Source organism: Mus caroli, unplaced genomic scaffold (assembly GCF_978045245.1).
Source record: "Mus caroli unplaced genomic scaffold, Mus_caroli_1 scaffold_2, whole genome shotgun sequence".
In the NCBI taxonomy this organism is placed as follows: Eukaryota; Metazoa; Chordata; class Mammalia; order Rodentia; family Muridae; genus Mus; species Mus caroli.
In genome coordinates, this window is record NW_028227257.1 from 43,145,646 (window position 1) to 43,166,176 (window position 20,531).

A 20,531-nucleotide genomic window follows, 5' to 3' on the forward strand; every position below is an offset into this window, starting at 1 on the left:
TTTCATTTTAAGAAGACATACGAGAGAGAAGGGTCCATGTACCCAAGACTGTGAAGCACAGAGGGCCAGCTAAAAGGGGTGCATTCTGATGCATTTTAGCCATTGCTCACAGTCTAGGCAATGTTTCAACATTGTACAACTGAGCAAATCGGAGACATCTTGATAAATGTACATCATACATGCAGGCATGTACACAAACAAGTGAAAATGTACATCATACATGCAGGCATGTACACAAAAATGTGGAGGCTCTGGTTGTAAGTTATGAAGTATATTTTGATAATAATACTGCAGCATACAATAAAGTAATTGTGTATAATAATACAACAGTTAAGTAGTGAGCTCCCATCTAATCTCAGAGCTCATGTAAGAATGTTTCAAGTTCTGGCTCCTTTTGTTGTTTCCTGCAACATGTTGGAAAATAACACATTAAGACCAATGGCCAATATTCTTGAATTGAGGCTACTTGCCTCCTTTTTTTGGCATTTACACATTTTTGCATGTACAGTGTCCCAAGAACAGGGCAAGAGAGATATTTCTCTTCATTTAGAATAGAAAACTGCTCTTCTATGCTGCTGAGACCCCACTATGTGGGGGCCAATTTGTGCTACAGTGTAAGCTCAATTTGTCACTTTTGAAATAACAAACTTTTCCTCCCAGAGAAGGCATCATTACATCTCCCCACTCTTCCTGTGGTCATTCACCTTTAGTCACATTACACCCTTAGGCGAAACACTGCAGCTTCAGCAATAAAGGAAGACAGCACTGGCTGCCATGGTGTAAGAGGCAGCTACTTTTTCTCTAAGCCTTTGTACAATTTATCTTTTTTTCCCCTTCCCTTTCATGTCATTGCATAAGCAATTCACAGAATCATGGGGTGGGTGAATACGCTCATTTAATCATTCTGCCAGAGAAAGCCCAAGATCTCTAGAAAAGATAATCACACATGAATTTATACATTGATAAGCAGTCACATTCAAACTGTGGCTAAAGTGGCATCTTGCTGAATAAAAACCATTAGGCTTGTTTTATTATGTTACGATAAATATAGTCCAACCCATTCTTTTCTTACTCCATCTCTCCCAATGGGCAAGTTCAATTAATCCATTTATTCTTCCTGGTTGACTGCTGTTCTACCAAATTGGAATGAGTAGGTTTTATTGCGAATGCTCTTTTCATTCCATTATTGCTTTCTGCCCTATTTTACCCATTTAAAAATAGTTTGGGATTCATTAAGCCATGCATTACAAATGCTTTACAAATGGATGTGCAATTCAGAGTCGGTAATATAAAAGAACTTTTATGTTTACTTAATTGGTCTGGATTTTTCTCTTTGTTAAAGATTTTTTCCTATTTCTTCATAAATTTTAGTGTCCAACACTAAATACAACAATTTCAAAAGATGATATGCCTGCATAAATACATATTTTTGTAAAGTTATAAAAGTAGCTGGACTCAGAACAGAATTTTAGATAGGTGGAATTTGTTGCAACAAAATTATTACAAATGAACATTTTATGTAGGTAATTCTTCCACAAGTTAAGCACTGTTCTGTATGCTTCCAAGGACCCTTTTTTTGTGACTATTGGGAGCAGTAGCTTGGAAATGGTGGGTTTCTCCATACTCTTAGACTCTAGAGGTATCCTGAGATGAACGGCAGTGAATACCTCTTGATAATTAGCTGACAACTTAATGACATTTCCAGAAGTTTCTGGATTTCTGATAGGCTTTGTTAGCATTGGAAGCAAGAGGGGCATGGCTTCAGTAAAATCAGTAGGAGCTGGGAATGAACATGCCAACACAGGGAGCTAGTTTATGTTAATAGAAGCCACTTCTTACCTCTTCAACCAGCTGCAGCATGCGACGGGTGCTTTCCAGGGACTAAGATGGAAAAACATAAACACTGTTAAGGGCAGGAATAAAATGTTAGGAAGATAAAAAATACCTTTTTTCACTTGAGAAATACAAAGGTCCTTGTCACATATTACTTCAACTTGGTAACCAAACACAAAATGTCTTTCCAGTTTCAGTCTCTTGCCTATTGGGCTTTCTACATGATCAGATTTCCTAAAGCCATCACATGAAAGCTTATTGTCATAAAACTAAAACCATATGAGTTTGATCTTGGTATCAAAGACAAAGAAATCTGTAAAAATCATTTTTGCATGCTCTGGATGCACAGAAAACTCTCTTCTACACTCTGAGCGATACTTCATCTTTCCTGGGCTAGGGATATTGAATTTTAAATGTAAACATAATTTTTCTTGAGATTGTAACAAGTTTCCTTTACAGCTCCTAGAAACACAACTGGAAGTTGTTATCGATACAAATTAAGCTATTGCCTTAGGGTGAAGAAAATCAAGTAGGTTTAAAACAGTTCTAATTATCTTCATTCTTATATAAGGAAAAGCATGAAGAAAATGCTGAGCTGGCAACTGCTCCTCCGGGCACAGCATTGCCACTTTGTTCTCAGTTCCTTAACATCGTTCCAATCCAACAGCCAGTGTGATTTCTCAGAGCCATGCTTTCAAATAGAAACTTATAAGGAATGTGAAGGATCTGAATTTTTGTTCTCTCTCTCTCTCTCTCTCTCTCTCTCTCTCTCTCTCTCTCTCTCTCTCTCTCTCATAAAAGGTCTATCAGCAGTGATGTGCTGGCAAATGTTTAACTGACTCTCTGGAAAAACAGAAATACATTTATCTACATTCATGCTTATTGCTGCTGTGCTGATATGAAATACAAAGAGCACAGAGTTGACACCTAATACAAGTGTGCCTAGCGACAACTCCTGTGTAACAGGGGGAATCTCACAGAAAGACCCTGTAGATTTTTGGTGTCATCTGTCTATGGCTCACCATCTGGTGAACTAGTGTGATTCCAACATGGTCAATGGAATGGGATAATTTCACTTATGTTCATGAATAAGAAGAAAATGAAGTGGTGAAGATGTAGCTTTGGAACTAGATTCATTAGAAAAGAGACAATGTTCTTGTTGGAAAAAAAACAATCAGGTTACAACTAATGAAGGATTTCCTCAGTTTTTATATTTAAAAAATACTTGTATGATTTGAGAGTTTCATACAATATATTCTTATTATATTTACCTCCTCAATCCTTCCCCCTAACTCTTCCCAGATTCCCCCAACTTTTCACCCCCAACTTTGTGTATTGTTTTCTTAGTGAAATCGCACAGACAAGCATACTTTAAAAGTTTTATATAATTATTTATATTTTCCCTTCAGTCTTAACTCTAGGTAATCAACAAAACAATCAATCAAGCCATTACTGGCAGAATTTGGCAATTCTGGGTTCTAAATAAGTCTGGGTGCTAAACAATTGCTTTCTATTTCATTTCTGACTCCAGTGGGCTCTCTCTCTCTCAGTAAAATGGCTATTAGTAGTGATGTGGTGTCTCTGTGGGTGAGATTTACAGCAACATTGGTCTGTGGGCTTTCTATTCCTTATATGCAGTGAGTGTAAATTACTCAAGAGCATAAATAGCAGAAAACATGTGCTAAACTCACTAGGTAGAAAGCAATGAGTTTTGAGCACAGTACCATTGCGTATCTATCTATCTATCTATCTATCTATCTATCTATCTATCTATCTATCTACCTATATTCTATCTAATTTTCAGATTATGTACTTCAGTTTTAATAATAGCCATGTTTAACAACCAGTTGGGAAAGTTCCTAAAATTGTTAACCTTCAGAACTGAATTAACTACAACACACTGTAAGACATCCAAAGACAAAACTTTTCCTAAAGGACCCTGTCCTCTTAAACGTTTTAAATGACAAGTCAAGAGTCTGGGCCAATCAAATCTTTCTAACCTGCAGACAACTTAGTCAGAGTAAAAGAATGTTCTTTTTTCCACCTTATTTTTTATTTTAAATTGAGACATTAGAAGAAGTCTTTTTTTTTTTTTTTTCAGAATCTGAGTCCTTTACCTCATCAGCCAGCTGGTCAGCCCTCCTCTGCATCTCCTCCAGCTCATTGCGCATGTCTGCGTCTTCGGCCATGGTACTGGTGGGGGGTTGCTGGGCGCTTGGGCCAGCAAGTCAGTGGTGCTTAGTTAAAGAACCTGGGAAGAAGGAAAATATGGGCGCTTCTATGAATGTGTGCCACCTGGAAGGTATAAGCACTACACTGTCCCCAGGGTTCAGACAGCTTCTAAACTGGAAGCCAAATTCAGACAAGAATCAATAGAATTATGTCAATTCTCCAAAAAGTGCCAGGAATGGATATTTTTTTCAACCTCATCACAGGAACAGACACATATTTACATATGATTTTTCTGACAGTTTGTATTGTAGCCCAGGTTGGCTTTGGGCTAACCATCTTTCTGCTCCAGTCTCCTAAGTGTTCTAGGATTCCAGGTTTACGAAGACACATATGGCTTCATCTGAAATATTTTTAAAACAGAAACCATCAAGGCTTGGGAATGATGAAGTGGGGAATACAGACAATTATAATTGACATACTAACAACTTCACATATTAATTTGTATAGTTTGAGAAATTTTGTCACATGCAATATACTCAGGAACCCCACTATTCTAAAAAAGAAAATGAACCAATCGATTAACCCCCACATTTTCACATTCTCCTTGTTATTCTACCTGTTACTCTCAATACCTTCCCATGTCCAAGAGACTGCTGATCTCCTTTTTGTCACTATTGCTGGCATTTCTTAGGATCATGTATTAATGAAATGACTTCGCATGCACTATGATTTTCCTGGCTTTGTACTTGGTATAATTATTTTAAGATTTACTACATTTATTTTTAGCACAATTATTAGACCATTACTATTTGTTTGTGGGTAGCAGGGCACCATATTTAGAAGTATCTAGAATTGCCATTAGAGGTTGTCAAGATTGTGTGCAGGTAAACAAGTCTTATTCCAAAGTGGAGTGAGTCCAGGACTTTAAAATGTGACCAGCCCACTTTGTGGCTATCCTTGACATTTCACATGAAACAAATGCAAGTAAGAGGACACAAATTGTTCCAGAGCACCCTTCTTTCTTCCTTCCCATCCTTCTCAATTCTCAAATACTTACTTAGAGTACTAGGGATACACTGATGAACAAAAAATGTGAATGCACCACCTCTATATAACTACAGTTTAATTGGAAAGAAGACAGTGAAGAAATTCTAAGTACCAGAAATTAGAGTGCCAATGGGAACATAGTCAGCTTCTGTCAGGGAATCATGTCCCCAGAAGGGACCAGAGGAAGAGTGTGAGATAAGTATTTGACCTCACACCAACATCTTTGGGCGGTACACTTGTTGAAGGTCCAGGCTTGTGTCCCTCCCATGTTTGAGATAGTCAAGCATACAGTGGAATTTGTCTTTCCTCTTGCAGACTTGAATCTTGTCTTTGGAGAGTGAGTGCTTACCTAGGAATTATGTATCTAGTCTTCACAAGGAGAGGGCCACATGGCTAGAGATGGTCCCTAATTGGAGACAATGTGTGTCCCTATCAGACCAAGCGCATTCAGAAGCTGGTACTGAACTCCCATCTTCTCCTGTCAATGAAAACAGGGCAAGGAAAGAAGGCTTGAGGCACAGGATAGCAGAGGGTTCTCTGCATCCTTGAAGAAAGGAAAGCTGGCTGCTCACTAGCAAGACTTGTGAGTCTATAGTTAAGAGCACTCATGCCATGGGTTATGTGACTGGATGTGTATGACACTGTTATGCCATTATCTCAGATGATAAGATGGAATTTCTCTGTGGAGGGGAAGCAGAGTATAAGATTAGCTTTCTGCATTGACCAGCTCTGTGAAGAAAGTCTTCTCATCGAAGGACTTTAAATGGCAAGAATGTTAATGTGAATTAGAAACTTTGTGGCTATGGGCAAGATTACTTCCCTCCCTGAGCATAAAGCTCACTTCTGAGATTTTATGTCACAGGTGTGTCAAGGATAGAAAATCCCAATTAGCTTTGTTTACTAAGGGTGCTGGGTTTTAATATTCAGATAGCCTATTTGGGTAAAATATCCTCATACCTTTGAGAAGAGTAGAACAAATCTAGGCTCTGTTACCTATTCTTCCTTTAGTAATGGCTGACATCAGGCACACTGAGGAGCAGCTGAGCACTGGTCTCTGGGAAACCAGCAGAGTGGAAAGGTGCTGGTTTCCAAGCAGCAACTCTCTCAGGACTGCCCCTAGGGAACAAGCAAGGGCGTGCCTGACCCTGGCCTCCTTCTTTGTGAAGAGCTGCTTGCACTTTCTTGTGTCATCTCCTCATTCTGGTATGGGAACTCCTGGTGTGGGGTGGGGGTTGGGAGCATGAAAATCAGGAATAGAAGAGTATCTACCACATGGCTTCTCTGTCAGCCTGCCACCTGCCCATCAACCAAGCCCTGGCAGGTTGCTGGCAGCCTGGAGCCAGGAGCATACAGCTGTTCTTCTCCTGCTGAGAATAGCAACTTTGAGAGATCACCAAGGAAACGCTGTAGCCGGGAGTGTGTGTGTGTGTGTGTGTGTGTGTGTGTGTGTGTGTGTGTGGAGAGAGAGAGAGAGAGAGAGAGAGAGAGAGAGAGAGAGAGAGAGAGAGAGAGAGAGTAGTGGCAGCCCTCCTGATGAGAACCACTAGAACAGCTACTTGCTGCGATGTTTGTTGTTCCCATTTGATAAATTGCCCCTAAAAACCCCAAACCCATGCATGACTGCATTCTAGGAGACAGGTAGAATGGTAACTAGCAATCATTGCACTAGCTGAGAGGATGTTAATAATGAAATGGAATTACTCAGGTGGCATGGAACAAGTGTTACTACTCCTGCACATACCTCAGCAGGTGGCGTTCCCCAGAGGAGCAAGGCCCACATTAGTCAGGGAGGATACAAGGAAATAGTCTCTCAAAAGCGATTCCTGGAGCTCTGATATAAGACACTCACCTAGTCATTAAAGACCCTGGCTAAGAATCTCAAATCACCTGTGCAGAGTCTAGACCTTACTAGGTATTCACTTCCTGTTAATTGACTCTGGGATGAACACATATGTTCCCTTTAATGTTCCAAAATCAGCAATTTTTAGCTTAAAGTTTAAGACCATCCTTCTGTAACTCTTGCAAAAGTTAGCATCATTAGAAAGCTTCTTAATGATGGCTGAGTCATTAAAACCGAAGAGGTTCCAATTTGCTCGGTTTGAGCATCCAGGAGGTGTGGACACTATTGTTCTGCAGACCACAGTTGGCCTACTTACTGCTACAGTGTCAGTAAATGTCACTAGGTACTGTCAAGAAATGGCTTTGTTGTTAGCCAAATAGGACACTAGTCTGAATAAACCAATCAAGGGCTCTGTAGTAACACAGCTCTCACCTCAAAAAGCCCAAGAGACAGTTGATTCTAGGTCTAAATTTGAGTGATCATAGTCCAGGAACATGGGCTTAGGTCACTGAGAAACCCATAGTTGTAACATACAAGCAAGTTCATGAAGTTTTTAATAGTAAAAGAACAAAGAAAGTTATAAATCAAGGCATTTCTCAGTTCCATTAGTGGAAACATCAGAGATGTGGCTACATTCAGTGGGAGGAATCTGAACAAAGGCTGGGATGTTATCTGATAACATCCTTAACTCTGACTGGTAGAGAACAGGGTTTCCTTAAGTTAATACATCCCAAAGGTTTTCACCTATTTATGTCTGATAGGGAGGTAAACAAGAAATGGCTTTTTAGGTGGATAAATACAGCTGAGAAATTTAGTTAGGCTCTGGACCTAGAACATTCCAACCACTCCATAGTCCTTGACATTTTATCAGTTTATCAGCCTGTATAGATAGCTTTTTTCCAGTAATTCTCATCCCTTCACTTTCCTATGAACCCAAACCAGCTTGTTCTTTGTTGCATTGGATTTAGGCTAAGCTGACTATCTTACCCTCATTTTTCAATGGTTGACAGGGTTTGAGATGAAGAAACCATGAAATGGAAATTGTGATACTAAAATCTCAAGATGTATAATAAAGTTTTCTTTGAGCATATGCTTGTCTAGTTGTGAATCCACTGTCAGTGGCTTCTTCCATGCCATAAGGGCTCACAAAGCTGAACATATTTGCTGGCTGGCTCTTCAAGAAAGACACTTGTGGATCGGAACAAAGAAACACAGGCAAACAAAACCAGAAATCCTTGAAGATTAGTTATCAGCTTCCCCTATCTGCAGAACACTGCATATTTACTACAGATGAACACTGTGTAGGCTTTTTATTTCCTGTTCAACTTTGCCTGCAAAATCCATTTTATAAAGCTTCCCATGGTGTTTCTTGGATATACTCTAAACATACTCTAAAATAAGAAATGAGGCATGAAGTAAAACTACAAATTATAAAAGTGAGTCTGCGTTTGATTGACTATGCCTACAGAGTTTTAGGAATTCAAATCAGATTTAAAGCTTGAAGTTAATTGGGAGGTGATGTGGTGTCCTCACAACCTCCTAAAGACTCTACTTTCTGTGGTCAACCACAGACGAAGGTGCCCAACTTCAGTAGCAGCATTGGGCTGTTTATATCAGAAATAGACACATCTACATGCCTACCACTGTTCTGGTACACAGGGCAAAGTTGGCAAGTTGCTGTAATTATTCTTTGGTGTCAAGGGAAATTGGCAAAGCTCTCCATTTGTTACCACATGCAAGCATATCTGGAATTCATTAGAAGGGTGGTACGGTGTTACAGTTTGCATCTGGAATGGAATCCCAAAGGCCTGTGTGTTAGGGGTTTAGCCTTTAGCTTGGCACAATTGAGATGTGGTGGGACATTTAATAAGTAGGGCCTAGAGGAAGGAGTTAAGTCATTGGGAATATGCATGCAAGGGACTATGCATGCTTGGTCCCTGGTTAGTCGTCCATCCCCTTAGCTTTTGCTCTCTCAATCTCTCATTCTCCCTCCCCTTTCTTGATTCCTAGCTTCCTTTAGGTAAGCAGTTTCTGCCTATGTGTGCTCCTAACATGGTTGGGTGTTGTTTCAGCATATTCCCAAACAATGGGGCCAATCAATTGTGGGATGAAATCTATAAAACTAAAGATCAAAACAAAACTTCCTTTTCTCTAACTTGATTGTTTCAGGAACATTATTAGAGTGGCAGTACACTAACACAAGAGGTAAGTGAACTTTGGGAAGATTGCCCATCTGTTAAAGGACTTATTTAAGTGCAATAGCATAAAATTGCTTCCCACCCCTGATCCTACTCTCAGAGATCCTGGATCAGGGAGGAAGAAGTGAGTGTGGATATAGGAGCCTGTGGTTTGATTTGCAAGGTGGACAGAAGTGTGGCTATCATGCTGTGAACACGCGACAGGAGCCCCTTGCGGATGGAGTAAGAAGCTAGTGATTGGTTTCTTTCTGTTTCCTCTTTTAATTAGTAAGACAAATCAACAAATTTATATTAATCAATGTCTACTATCTGAATATCACAGAGATCTGAAACATACATTTTGATGTCTCCCACTGCCAGCCATTTGAATGAAGCACCTCTTGTTTGCAAGGAAGGTATGTTTTTAAAATCAGTAAGTTTATGAACAGAAATGAGAAGAACATAGGGACTTAAATCAAATCATGTTGAGTAACACTCACAGAGGTTACTCCTTCATTTGTACTCTATTTAAATATTGCACAAACCTATGGTGATGCATGTATGACCAGAAAACTACTTAGAAGGAAAGACTGTCCCTCAGCTGAGGTATAGGACAAATGTGGATTATTTTAAAAGAGAATACTGTCAAAGCATTTTTATTCTCAGAGCAAGTTGTATGGATATTTTTCCTTTTAATTAAAACCCACATACTATTTTGTTTTCTAGTTTCACTGACATATTGTCAAATGTATAGTGATGAAATCAGGCCATCCTTCTTTTTTGGGGATGGGGTGGGAGAGGTTTGAGACAGGGTTTCTATGTGTAGCTCTGGCTGTCCTGGAACTCACTCTGTAGACCAGGCTGGCCTTGAACTCAGAGATCCATCTGCCTTTGTCTCACAAGTGCTGGGATTAAAGGTGTGTACCACCACTGCCCGGCATCCTTCTTTTGAGATGCCCAATTTTCACAGACTTCAGCCTTCCAGCATCATTTGCTTCGAGTGAAGTGAAGACACTATCGGAAAGGATTCCTAGAGTCTTTAGTTGTGTCCTGCTCTCTCAGAGGGGTCAAATTAGCTAATTTCCCCCAAGAAAAACTTTATTTTGGAAAGCTATTGCAAGATGGTTATTAGAAAAGCACCAGGCACTATCTGTTTCCCCAAATGCCAGCTCAGCCCTGTTCTGTGGGCTCTAATGCTGGAGACTAAGTGTGGCCTGATGATTGCCCCTTTACACATGTGGAGATGGTTAAATGAGGCTTATGTTTTAATTCTAGAACAAAACTCAGAGCAAAGAGTCCTTTTGACAAAATGCAGTTGACAAGTCTCTGTTCACCTGTCAGTGCTGGTTACACTTAAATGTAAGGTCCCCTTTCCCCAGCACCCTTACAGAACAAAGCTAAGCCAGCTGGAAGTTTAATGTCCATTTCAGTTGGTATAGTGGTGCATGCCTTTAACTCCCAAACTCAGGAGACAAAGGCCAGGAGGATCTTTATGAGTTTCAGACCAGCCTGTTCTACATAGTGAGTTAGTTCCAGACCATCCAGGCCATAGTGAGTTCCATTGGTCTATGTCCCACCTGTAACCTTAACTACAAATGGTTCTGTACCTGCCTGTTCCAGGAATAATAATCATATCTTTGTTTCAAAAAGTTAATAACCACCTCGCAATCCTACCTTTGTTTCACAAGAGTTGTTATGATGACCTCTATATATGGTGACTATCTGTTCTTATGACTACCTTTCGATCATGCCTTTGTTTCAGAAGGTTGTTATGCCTAACTTGTTATGTTTATGTTCTACTCTTGTAGACCACCTGTCATTTGCCTACCAAATTGCCCATTTGAAACTACCTACCCCTGAGCCATAAAAAACCTTGTCTTCCTCACACCCAATGCTGACCTCTCAAACTCTACCTTAGTGGAGAAAACAGCCCATGTACACAAATTTTTAAAAAGCTTGCTTTAATTAATTGCTTGTTTTGATTAAGTTGGCTATGATGATTTGGGCCCATGGCCTTTCTCTTCTCATTTTGGTGGTTAACAGTGGTTATCCATTATGTTGCTACACAGTGATTCAAGATTTCGGGGTCCTTATTTTTCAATATTTGTTTCAGCTACACAGTGATTCAAGGTATTGGGGTCCTTATTTTTCAATATTTGTTTCAGCTACACAGTGATTCAAGGTATTGGGGTCCTTATTTTTCAATATTTGTTTCAATATGATGATGTGTATTCACACTTTGGTACCGTGAGCACACAAACACAGAAGAACAATCTCATTTGTCAACTCCAAACATCTCACAAATGCCTCCTCTCCCTCAGAATCTCTTAGGCACTATCTTCAGAAACCTATTTCCTTTTCAAGTCTGGCCCATTTACTTCTCATACTATCCTACCAAACACCATTCCTGAGTTGAATTCTCTCTGTATACCTGATCTAAACACAGTTCTGATCTCCATTCTTCTGAGAAGGGAAGCTTGCCTCTTCCATGAGCTCTGTCAGGGGCATAGCTGATGATGGGTTGCTTTGGCTTGGGTTTGTTCTGTAAGAGTGCTGGGATGGAAGGCCTTACATTTAAATGCAACCAGCATTGGCATTCCTTAATTGCAAGAGGGCAGTCAGCCACAACTAGTACTGATTATGACTAAATATCTCCTTTTCAAAAATGCCAATGTTTCTTTTGTGTATTTTGCAAATGTGGCTAAGTGAGTATTTAGTGCTATAGTTTGTATTCTGCAATGATTCCCGGTTGTTTGCTTGGGAGCCAAAGCATGGCAGACTAATTGACTAGGAGATGGGGCAGACAGAACAGAACCCTGTCTCACTTATCCTGATCATAGTTTAAGCAAACCACAGTTCATTCATGGAGGTACTGTTTGCTTATTGAGTATTACATGGGTATAGCCATATCTAGCATGCAGCTATAGGCAAATCACTGCCTCTTAGGGATGGTTTCTGAAGGCTCTAGTAAGAAGCATTTTGGTCCAAGTCTCTGTCCTCTGTCTTACCTGTGAAGGGACAATGAAAGTGCTCTTTTTCTAAATATTAGCTTGGTTCTTGGGTCAAGGGCTAAAGCCTTGCTACAAAAAATAATTAAAAATTAAAAACAGAAGTCTTGCTAAGCTTTAAATAAAAGGATCCCATTCAAGAGTGATGAATGAACTACATGCAAGATTGAACACAAAAGACCCCATTGTCTTTCAAACTGAAAATTTTCTGTTGTCACTTGACAGAGTCCACAGTTAGCAAGATGTTTGGTGTACTTGGGTTCACTATTCAGCTATGGAAGTTGGCTAGTGCAGCGTTCAGTTCCTCTACTCTGTATTTGTGGGGCATTGGGCTATATACAGACAGTTTGGTCTCCAGTCAAGCTGAGGTGTGGAACCCTGGGACCCTGTGGTGATAACCTATATGGGACAGAAGGAGTTTCATGTCTCCTGGAACTCAAGGCTCTTGTCTAAGTTACCACCACCACCCCCGCCCAGGCCCCACAGGAGAAGCATGGCTTTTAGTCACATAGACAATGTCCCAAGCTTCAGACCTTCCAGCTAGACTCCTCCCCAGTTACCTAGCAACAGTATACAAGAGGGGCTGTTTGGTCCCTCCTCACTCTCTTGCTCTTACTCCCCTTACACTCTCCTCATCCTCTTCTCTCCTCTCCTCTCTCCTCTCTCTTCCTCTCTCTCACTCTTACTTTCTAGCCTTTCTTCTCTCTCTCCTTTTCCTGTTTTCTCCTCTTGGCCATGGCCGCTCTCTCTTTCTCCCTCTTTTACCTTCTCTCCTTTCTCCCTGCCTTTCTACAATAAAGCTCTAAAACCATAGACTGTTTTTGTTCATCAAGGCTCGCTGCACTTTCTATTGCCTGTGTGGGAACCTCTCACCCCTCTGCCTTCTCTCCCATAACCCCAGGGCTACAGGGCCCCCAGTCTGCCCCTTGTCCACCCCATCCCCTCACCGAGTGGGGTCAGTGGCTTAGATGCCCACCAGGGGCCTAGTGGAAAGTGCCTGACAGCCCTCCCACATCCACCTGCTCAGAGCATAGGAGGAACTCTGGCTATCCTCCTCCCCTCTTTCCCCTCACCCCCTTTAGTTCCCACAGGTATTTGTGGCTCCCTAACCCCTTAGCATCACTTGCACCATCCATGACTGTGACCCTTTTTTATAAAAACTCTCCAGGACTGGCTGTTTCATTTCATTCACTAAGACCTGCAAATGCCCTGGACTTTCAATATTCTAGGAGAGGCCTGCAACTGAGGAAGGGTATATAACACCAAAGGCCAGCCCTAAAACTGCAAGGTGCAACATGCTTTCCAGAGGGTCCTGAGGACTGCACCAAGGCTGGGACCCCAGCTGTAACAATGACTCTTTTGTCCATTTTTGTCCTTCACCTGTGCCTTTCTCTCATTGTGTTCCCAGAATACTTTCTTCATATATCTCTTGCACATTAATCTTTGTCTAGAAGAGTGTTACTATTGAACCCAACCTGTGACAACCTCCATTTATTTATAAGCTATATTGTATTATATATTCCAGGCACTTAAAATATCAATAAATCATTGCATCAGGAAAAAAATGAAAAAGGAGAACATTTTTATTCTAGCCATGGTAAGAAATGTGTTAAATCTGGGCTTGATTTAATTACGTGAATTAAAGATTGCATACCCAGAATATCACAGAATGGCCAGCTCATGAAGGTTATTAGGTCAGTCATTTCCCAAATGAAGAAAGGAATCTCAGAGAGGTGAAAGAATTTGATGGAAGTGAAAAGCCACCCAGAGCATTATTATTCTTGCAATGCTCAGTCTAGAGCCCTACTTTAAGAAATTTTTGGCAAAGAATGGAAGGGACCTGTCTGCTCTCATTTATTATCTTCAGAACACTATGACTGAGGCTGTTGTGTTCAATGCCTTTCCTGCTGCTCCATTGATCTTGTAATTGTGTGCTATCTGCCACTGGCTCAGAAATGATGGGGCTGAGGCATCATGGAATGGATCTTTTAAAACTGTAGGGCAAAATAAACCCTCTCTTTTTTATAACTTGATTGTCTCTGGTATTTGTTACAGTAACAGGAATCTAACTAATATTTTGGGATTTCATTGGATTTTGTACTAGGATTGTATCTGCTACCTAATAAATATTTGAATTAAAAAGAGAGTCCATGAAGAGTTTTCTTGTCTTTATAAAATCACATCTAATTTCAAATTCATGAAGAAGGAGAGCATAAACTTTATCTCCCATAGCTATGTTTTCTGTAATAATTGTGGAATATTACTCAACTGGCAGAGAACAGTCAACAATAGAATCCAAGAAGAAAGTCCCTAGCACTGGGAAGAAGTACTCTATGAAGCGCTATCAAGACAGCATCACACATGATGTTGATGCTACAAGCACACATTTCTTCCTAAGAGTGGCTTTCTTTGTAGCTACCTATTAACTGGAACTCATCCTTTATCAAGCTCTTCCACAGACCACGTGGAGATTAGATCTTGATAAATTTAGATCTTCTACGTACTCTTTTTTTTTTTTTTCAAAAATGGAAAATTCAGGCCTGGGGACAGAAAAAAAAAGTGCCAAGCTAATTGATATTTTTTTCAAAATAATTATTTCAGTCAATAATGGAGATTTATAACTTTTACCATCAGTTAAAATGTCTCCCACCCTTTTTTGGCTTTGTGATAATGTGTCTCTGCTATGTCGCTCCTTGAAATCAAGACTTTTGCACACAACCTCTCTCCATATAAAGTCCCTGTACACCACCCTACCGTTACAGTTAAGGCAAGAGACTCACTGGAAAGTTATTGACTCTGGAAGTGAATTCATTCGACACAGAGCCGCTTTAAAAAGCAACAGGCCTCGCATATATTGTAGCATTTTTTAGACCATTAAGCATTTGACACAAAGAGAGAGGACATAAAAGGAGTCCCAGCCAAAGAGTCTGGAGTCTCAGCTAATGGCAGAAGGGCTCCAAATGATGATAAAGTGCCCCTGAAGTGATTGTGTGCATCAATGGGGGTCGGAAGACCAATTTATCAAATTAGACTTCCCCCAATCTCCATTCGCTTAAGATAAGCCACTGGTGTGATTGTAACTGCTTCAGTGTGCAAATTTGACCTCCCAGTTATGCAGTTTGTCATTTGCTGTCCTTAACATGGAGAGGGTTTAAAAAGCACTTTAGATTAGACCTTGTGGGCAAAGGCTGGAACATTTCTGTAAGTCACACAGAGAGTATTCTCTTTAAAGACGGGAAGCTTTCTGTGAGAGACGATTTTGATTGAATCTGCCGTCAGGGAGAGCTGTTTATCTCCTATCTCCAAATCCATGTTTGACCTTGAGTAGTTTTAAAGGCATTAGGTTCAGAAGTTTAACACAGAACTCTCAGGGGAGTATAGAAAGATTGTGTCAAAGATGAGTCTAACTCTCCAGTGAGGAAAACCAACAAGATAGCAAAGCCAGTTTAAAGATGACCTGTATATAATGCTGGGATAAGATTCCTGACCCAGATATAGACTTGGCTGATATCTTGTAGGGCTGTGACATGACAGCTCTGTATTTCTTTGGTTTACTAGATGGAAATCACAAACACTAATCCCACATTAACAAACATGGATTTCATAGAGTGTGGAAATTATTGGAATTATTTTCTTTAACTTTTTAGTAAACTAAAGAAGGGGAGTTGGCCAATCACCGAGTCCATTTGACAGTGCTTCAGCATGACAAATGGAAAAATATGCATAATGTTTCTCAGGTTGACTCTCTTTCTAAGGTTGTATGTAAGGTCAAGGATACAAGCAAGATGATTTCACTTTGAGTACTGTGTGGCCGAACCTAACAATGGCTGCCAAGTAACTTGCTTGTTTTTAAAAAATGGCTATCTATGGTGTCTCAGAATGTACTGTGTGAGAAGAGGGTTGTTGTTTGTTTGTTGTTTTTGTTTATTTTATTTTATTTTACTTTTAGGGTTTTCAAACCTGAAAAGAAAACTGAAAATCTCCTGAGAAGCTTTAATGAAGACCCACTGCTGGGTCATACCCTGGACCGATTCTATAAGACTCCCTGAGAATGGGTCCCAGAATGCATGTGGCTTATTTTAAATTTGATCAGGAAGCTTCAATGTGCATCTGTGCCTGTATGAGATCGGAGAGGGGCAGAAACTTATTTTTAAATGTGGTCAAAACTAACATGTATTACCCGGTTTTTCTTCAATTATCAACCCTTTTATGAGATGTTTCATTAAAAATTGATCAAATATGCCACTTTAAAGACTGACCTGTGGCCCATCATAGATATAAATTTATGGCTTATTTGGTTAATCTTATTGGGTGTTTAGTCCACCTGTCTGCCTCCCTCCCCCCTTTTCTTTTATGTTGTAATGATAAACTATACTGCCACAAGTCTATGTACACAGAGACGCCAGCACATCCTGTATTATTTCCTTATCCAATCCATGAGAGTAGACTCACAGGCCAAGGAACATGAGTGTTTAAAAACCTCTGACACTATTTCATGGAGCCTTGCCAGCTCACTCCTTTAAACTCATGATTTCCTTATGTTTTATTTTAAAAATATTTTGTATGACTAGAATAAATAAAATTTTTAATTAAATTTAATTAATTTTTCCCCGACATTCCCCTGCCCCAGTGTTACTCTTTAGATCAACTTTTCTAATCGTGGTAACTGTATCTTTTGTATAAGTGGGAAAAGTCCAAAGTCTGATTTGCTATTTTTTTGCAGTTCCTTGTCATTAAGACATCTTCTCATTACTGCCTGATGCTTGCCGTTTAAAACAGAGCATGTTGTTAAAAAAAAAAAAAAACAAGCAAGCAAACAAACAAACAAACAAAAACAAAACCACCCCCCCAAACCCAAAAACCAAAAAACAAACAAACAAAAAACCCAAACAAACAAAAAACCGGGACTTTGCACTTTGAATAGACTTGAAATTTGCCTGGCTAAGCTTGAACTGAATCTATCAGGTTACATTCTTATCTAAATGTTAACAATTATTGCGTCTTAGAAACACCTCCTTCTAGTTTTAACTCAGGCTCATTTATAGAGCACTCATTAGTGTTGAAAACAACCAGAGCTCAGCCTCCCTGAGATGCCTTTAATCTGCCCACAAGCAGCTTGTGGCTTTGTCTGTAACAGCCAGCCTCTATCCATCTGCTCTTGTTAACCTCCACAGCTTTGCTTACACCCCAGCATTCCCTACATAGAAAGGGAACTGCAGAGCAATGATTACTAATTCTGGATTCAGTTGGACCTATTTTTATATATTGTTGTCACCTATCTATTTATTTTTTCGTAAAATTAAAAAGAACTCATAATCTCATTGTTCTGTGCTTGAATTAAAAAAAACATTTTATTTGACATGTCTGTATCTGTGTGTGGGAGCATGTGTGTTAAAGGAGAACATGCATGCACTTACATACACACAAAGACTTGGAAATTCAAAATTGTCAAGGGAAACAGTATACAGAAAAGGAGAAAGGCCTTTTTAATCTTGTTCAAGAAAACAGAAAAAAATTTTCCAATGGGTGAGGAATTTAAGCTTTGTCTTCTATATGAGTCCTGAGATGCAATGCAGAGAAGGTAGATTTAGATTTACTAAATCATTGTTTAAAATGAGTGAGGTTTCAGCTGCAGCAGCCATCATCTTCCAGTAACTCGCCAAAATGAGCAACACAAAAGGAAAGAGGAGAGGCACCCAGTATATGTTCTCTAGGCCTTTCAGGAAACATGGAGTTGTTCCTTTGACCACACACATGTGAATCTACAAGAAGGGTGATATTGTAGACAGCAAGGGAATGGGCACTGTTCAAAAAGGAGTGCCCCATAAGTGTTACCATGGCAAAACCCGAAAAGTCTACAATGTCACCCAGCATCATTGTGAACAAGCAAGTTAAGGGCAAAATTCTGGCCAAGAGGATCAATGTGTGGATTGAGTACATCAAGCACTCGAAGAGCAGAGATGGCTTCCTGAAGTGGGTGAAGGAGAACGATCAGAAGAAAAAGGAAGCCAAAGAGAAGGGTCCCTGGGTTCAGCTGAAGCCCCAGCCTGCGCCACCCAGAGAAGCACACTTAGTGAGGACTAACAGAAAATAGCCTGAGCTGCTGGAACCCATTCCACATGAATTAATGGCCATATACACAAAGAAATAAAGTACCCGGACTGCAAAGTGTTTTCCTTAAAAAAATTAAAATTAAAATTAAAAGAGTAAGCTGGTTACACATGTCTATAATTCTAGCACTTTGGAGGGAGAAAGATGCAGATCCTTGGGCTTGAGGCCAGCCTGGTCTATAGAGTGAGTCCCAGGACAGCCAGGGCTACACAGAAGTGAAATTCTGTCTTGAAAAATGAATAACAACAACAACAACAATAATAATGTTATACTTCTTTAGCATCATCACTCTAAGTTCTGCTTCCTTGAATCTGAGACCCCCCCTCACTGTACTTCCCCTATAACCCAGCAACAGAGAACAAGTCTTGCAAATGGTTTGCTTCAGAGAAGTCCCACCCCACAGCCCTGCTCTTTTGAAGGATACACTACAGAGAATGAATAAAATTAAGGATGTGGCCAAGTAAACAGGGACCACTTGATGAGCCTTTGAACAATCTAACACAAATCTAGCACAAAGTGCTTTCTTCTATCTGTGTCTGTGAAACCAACCAGACTTTTAGAAACCTAACTGGTTTAGAAACCATTAACCCCCTTAGACTTATGATTTAGCCAATACTAACAGTCAAGATTATAGAAAGCCCCCTTTTCCTAATGCTAGTCTCTAAGCTGCCTTGGTCCCTCCAGGGAGGGAACCCTCTTATGTTTCAAGGGCATTGGGTAGCAAATATTTATGTTTAGCATGCAATTAAGTCTGATTCGTCCTTTTACTGCAAATAAAGGAGCTATCTGAAGCTTTAGACCACTTGTGCTTGATGAACTGGTGGAGAAAGCGAGGAGCCTTTCCCTGAGATCTCTGTGGCACAGACAAAGCTGCACCCATGTGCAGCAGTTCTTGAATCAGCAGCACTTCCCAGGATACTACAATGCTCCCTTTAGAAGTGAGGCAAGGCAGACCTTGCCTTTGGGTAATGGATGTTTTCCCAGATAATTCTCAGTAACTTTTTAATGTCCTGAATGACCCAATACTGTTTCAGCTCTTAGTCCCAAAGTGTGCCTGAAAAGCCCTGGGATGAGTACATTGATTAAGCCAAGGCCCATCTGTCTGGAACTTTAAAGGTTGCCTCCCCTCAGGATTCAGCAAGCTGTTTTCAGAAAGGCACTTCTCTAATGGGACTTTAAGAGAGACATGGTGGGCCTCTCTCAACCCTGAGCCAAGAGTCTCTGTGCAAACAATTTACTGAAGGGGTTCTCCTAGAGCCGACCAGGAAAGCAGATGAGAGAGTAAGTCCAAAGAAAGGAGGTCAAGCAAGGTGGATTCCCTGCATGTGGCTTATCTTGCAGGGAGCATAGAGCTCTAAGCTCTACTTTACACGCCACTTAGAGCATGTCCTTCAGTAGAACAGGAGCTGAGCTTCTGTATGTTCATATCAGTCATTAGCTAAGGACATTTGGGGGGCACATAAACATGCAGGCACTTCTGGCATTGGGATGAAATAGCTCCCTGTGTGAGGAAAGTCTTAGGTTGTTTGTTTGTTTGTTTGTTTGTTTGTTTTCCAGCAGCAAAGCCTACAGAAGCTATGAAGGAGGCTGACAGGCAGTCCCAGGGTATCTCATAAGGGACCTGCAGGGCTTGGAACAGGAGTTCTCCAGGGACTCTTACAGCTCAGGCTGTAGGGAGGAGCCATCTTAAAAACAGGTTCATGCCATCTGTGGGCTCTGTGGGAACATGATGACACATCCTGTAGAGGGATCCCTGCCAGGCAGCAGGATGGAAGGCCTGGCCAGGTCACCCTGCAAACTGCCTGACTAACCCGCTGCGGGTACCAAACCTTCGTTTAATGCCCAGAGTGCAGAGAATATGTAGAGAAGTTTGTTTTTTAATCTCATCGTACTGCATATATAGCTGTCAGATAACTTGACTCAGTGTCCCCAAGCCTACCTTTGGAATAGCTGATAGCATGCATAAAAAGCAATCATGTTGACAGTTTTTAAAAACCCTGATGAGAACAAGAATGAGCACTGGGAGCTTAGAAAGCATTGCTTGGGTCCTTGTATGTGGTAGCACATGCTAAGGCTTTCAACAATATTGTGTGGCTTCGGAGAAGTCATATACTACAGCTCTGAACTGGTGGAGGGTCTAGGAGAAGGTGTGAGTGTGTCCCACGCTGTCATTCCAAAAGGCAGGAAGGGCTGACTCTAACACACACATCCTTCCCTATCTAGTCTTTGTTTTGATTACAGGCTCTTGGGAAAAGCAGGTGTTTGATTCCTGGCTTGAACTCAGAGTGTGGCAAGGTGAGCAAGTTACAGATAACTTTAAAGAGCTTCACTCCTGCCTGTCTG

The 20,531-nt window shown here is 40.6% G+C and overlaps 1 protein-coding gene and 1 pseudogene across 2 annotated transcripts in view; one reads left to right on the plus strand and one right to left on the minus strand.

Moving 5' to 3' along the window:
• Snap25 (synaptosome associated protein 25) overlaps nucleotides 1-20,531 on the minus strand; it is a 71,155-nt gene that overhangs the window by 22,448 nt on the left and 28,176 nt on the right. For both annotated transcript variants that reach the window (XM_021155437.3, XM_021155436.3), the window contains exons 2-3: nucleotides 3,951-4,084; nucleotides 1,840-1,881 (exon numbers count right to left, since the gene is read on the minus strand). In XM_021155437.3, the coding sequence (XP_021011096.1) occupies nucleotides 1,840-1,881; nucleotides 3,951-4,022 (114 nt within the window). In that variant the 5' untranslated portion in view covers nucleotides 4,023-4,084. The remainder of the gene's footprint in view (nucleotides 1-1,839; nucleotides 1,882-3,950; nucleotides 4,085-20,531) is intronic.
• LOC110307141 (large ribosomal subunit protein eL21 pseudogene) lies at nucleotides 17,733-18,228 on the plus strand (annotated as a pseudogene).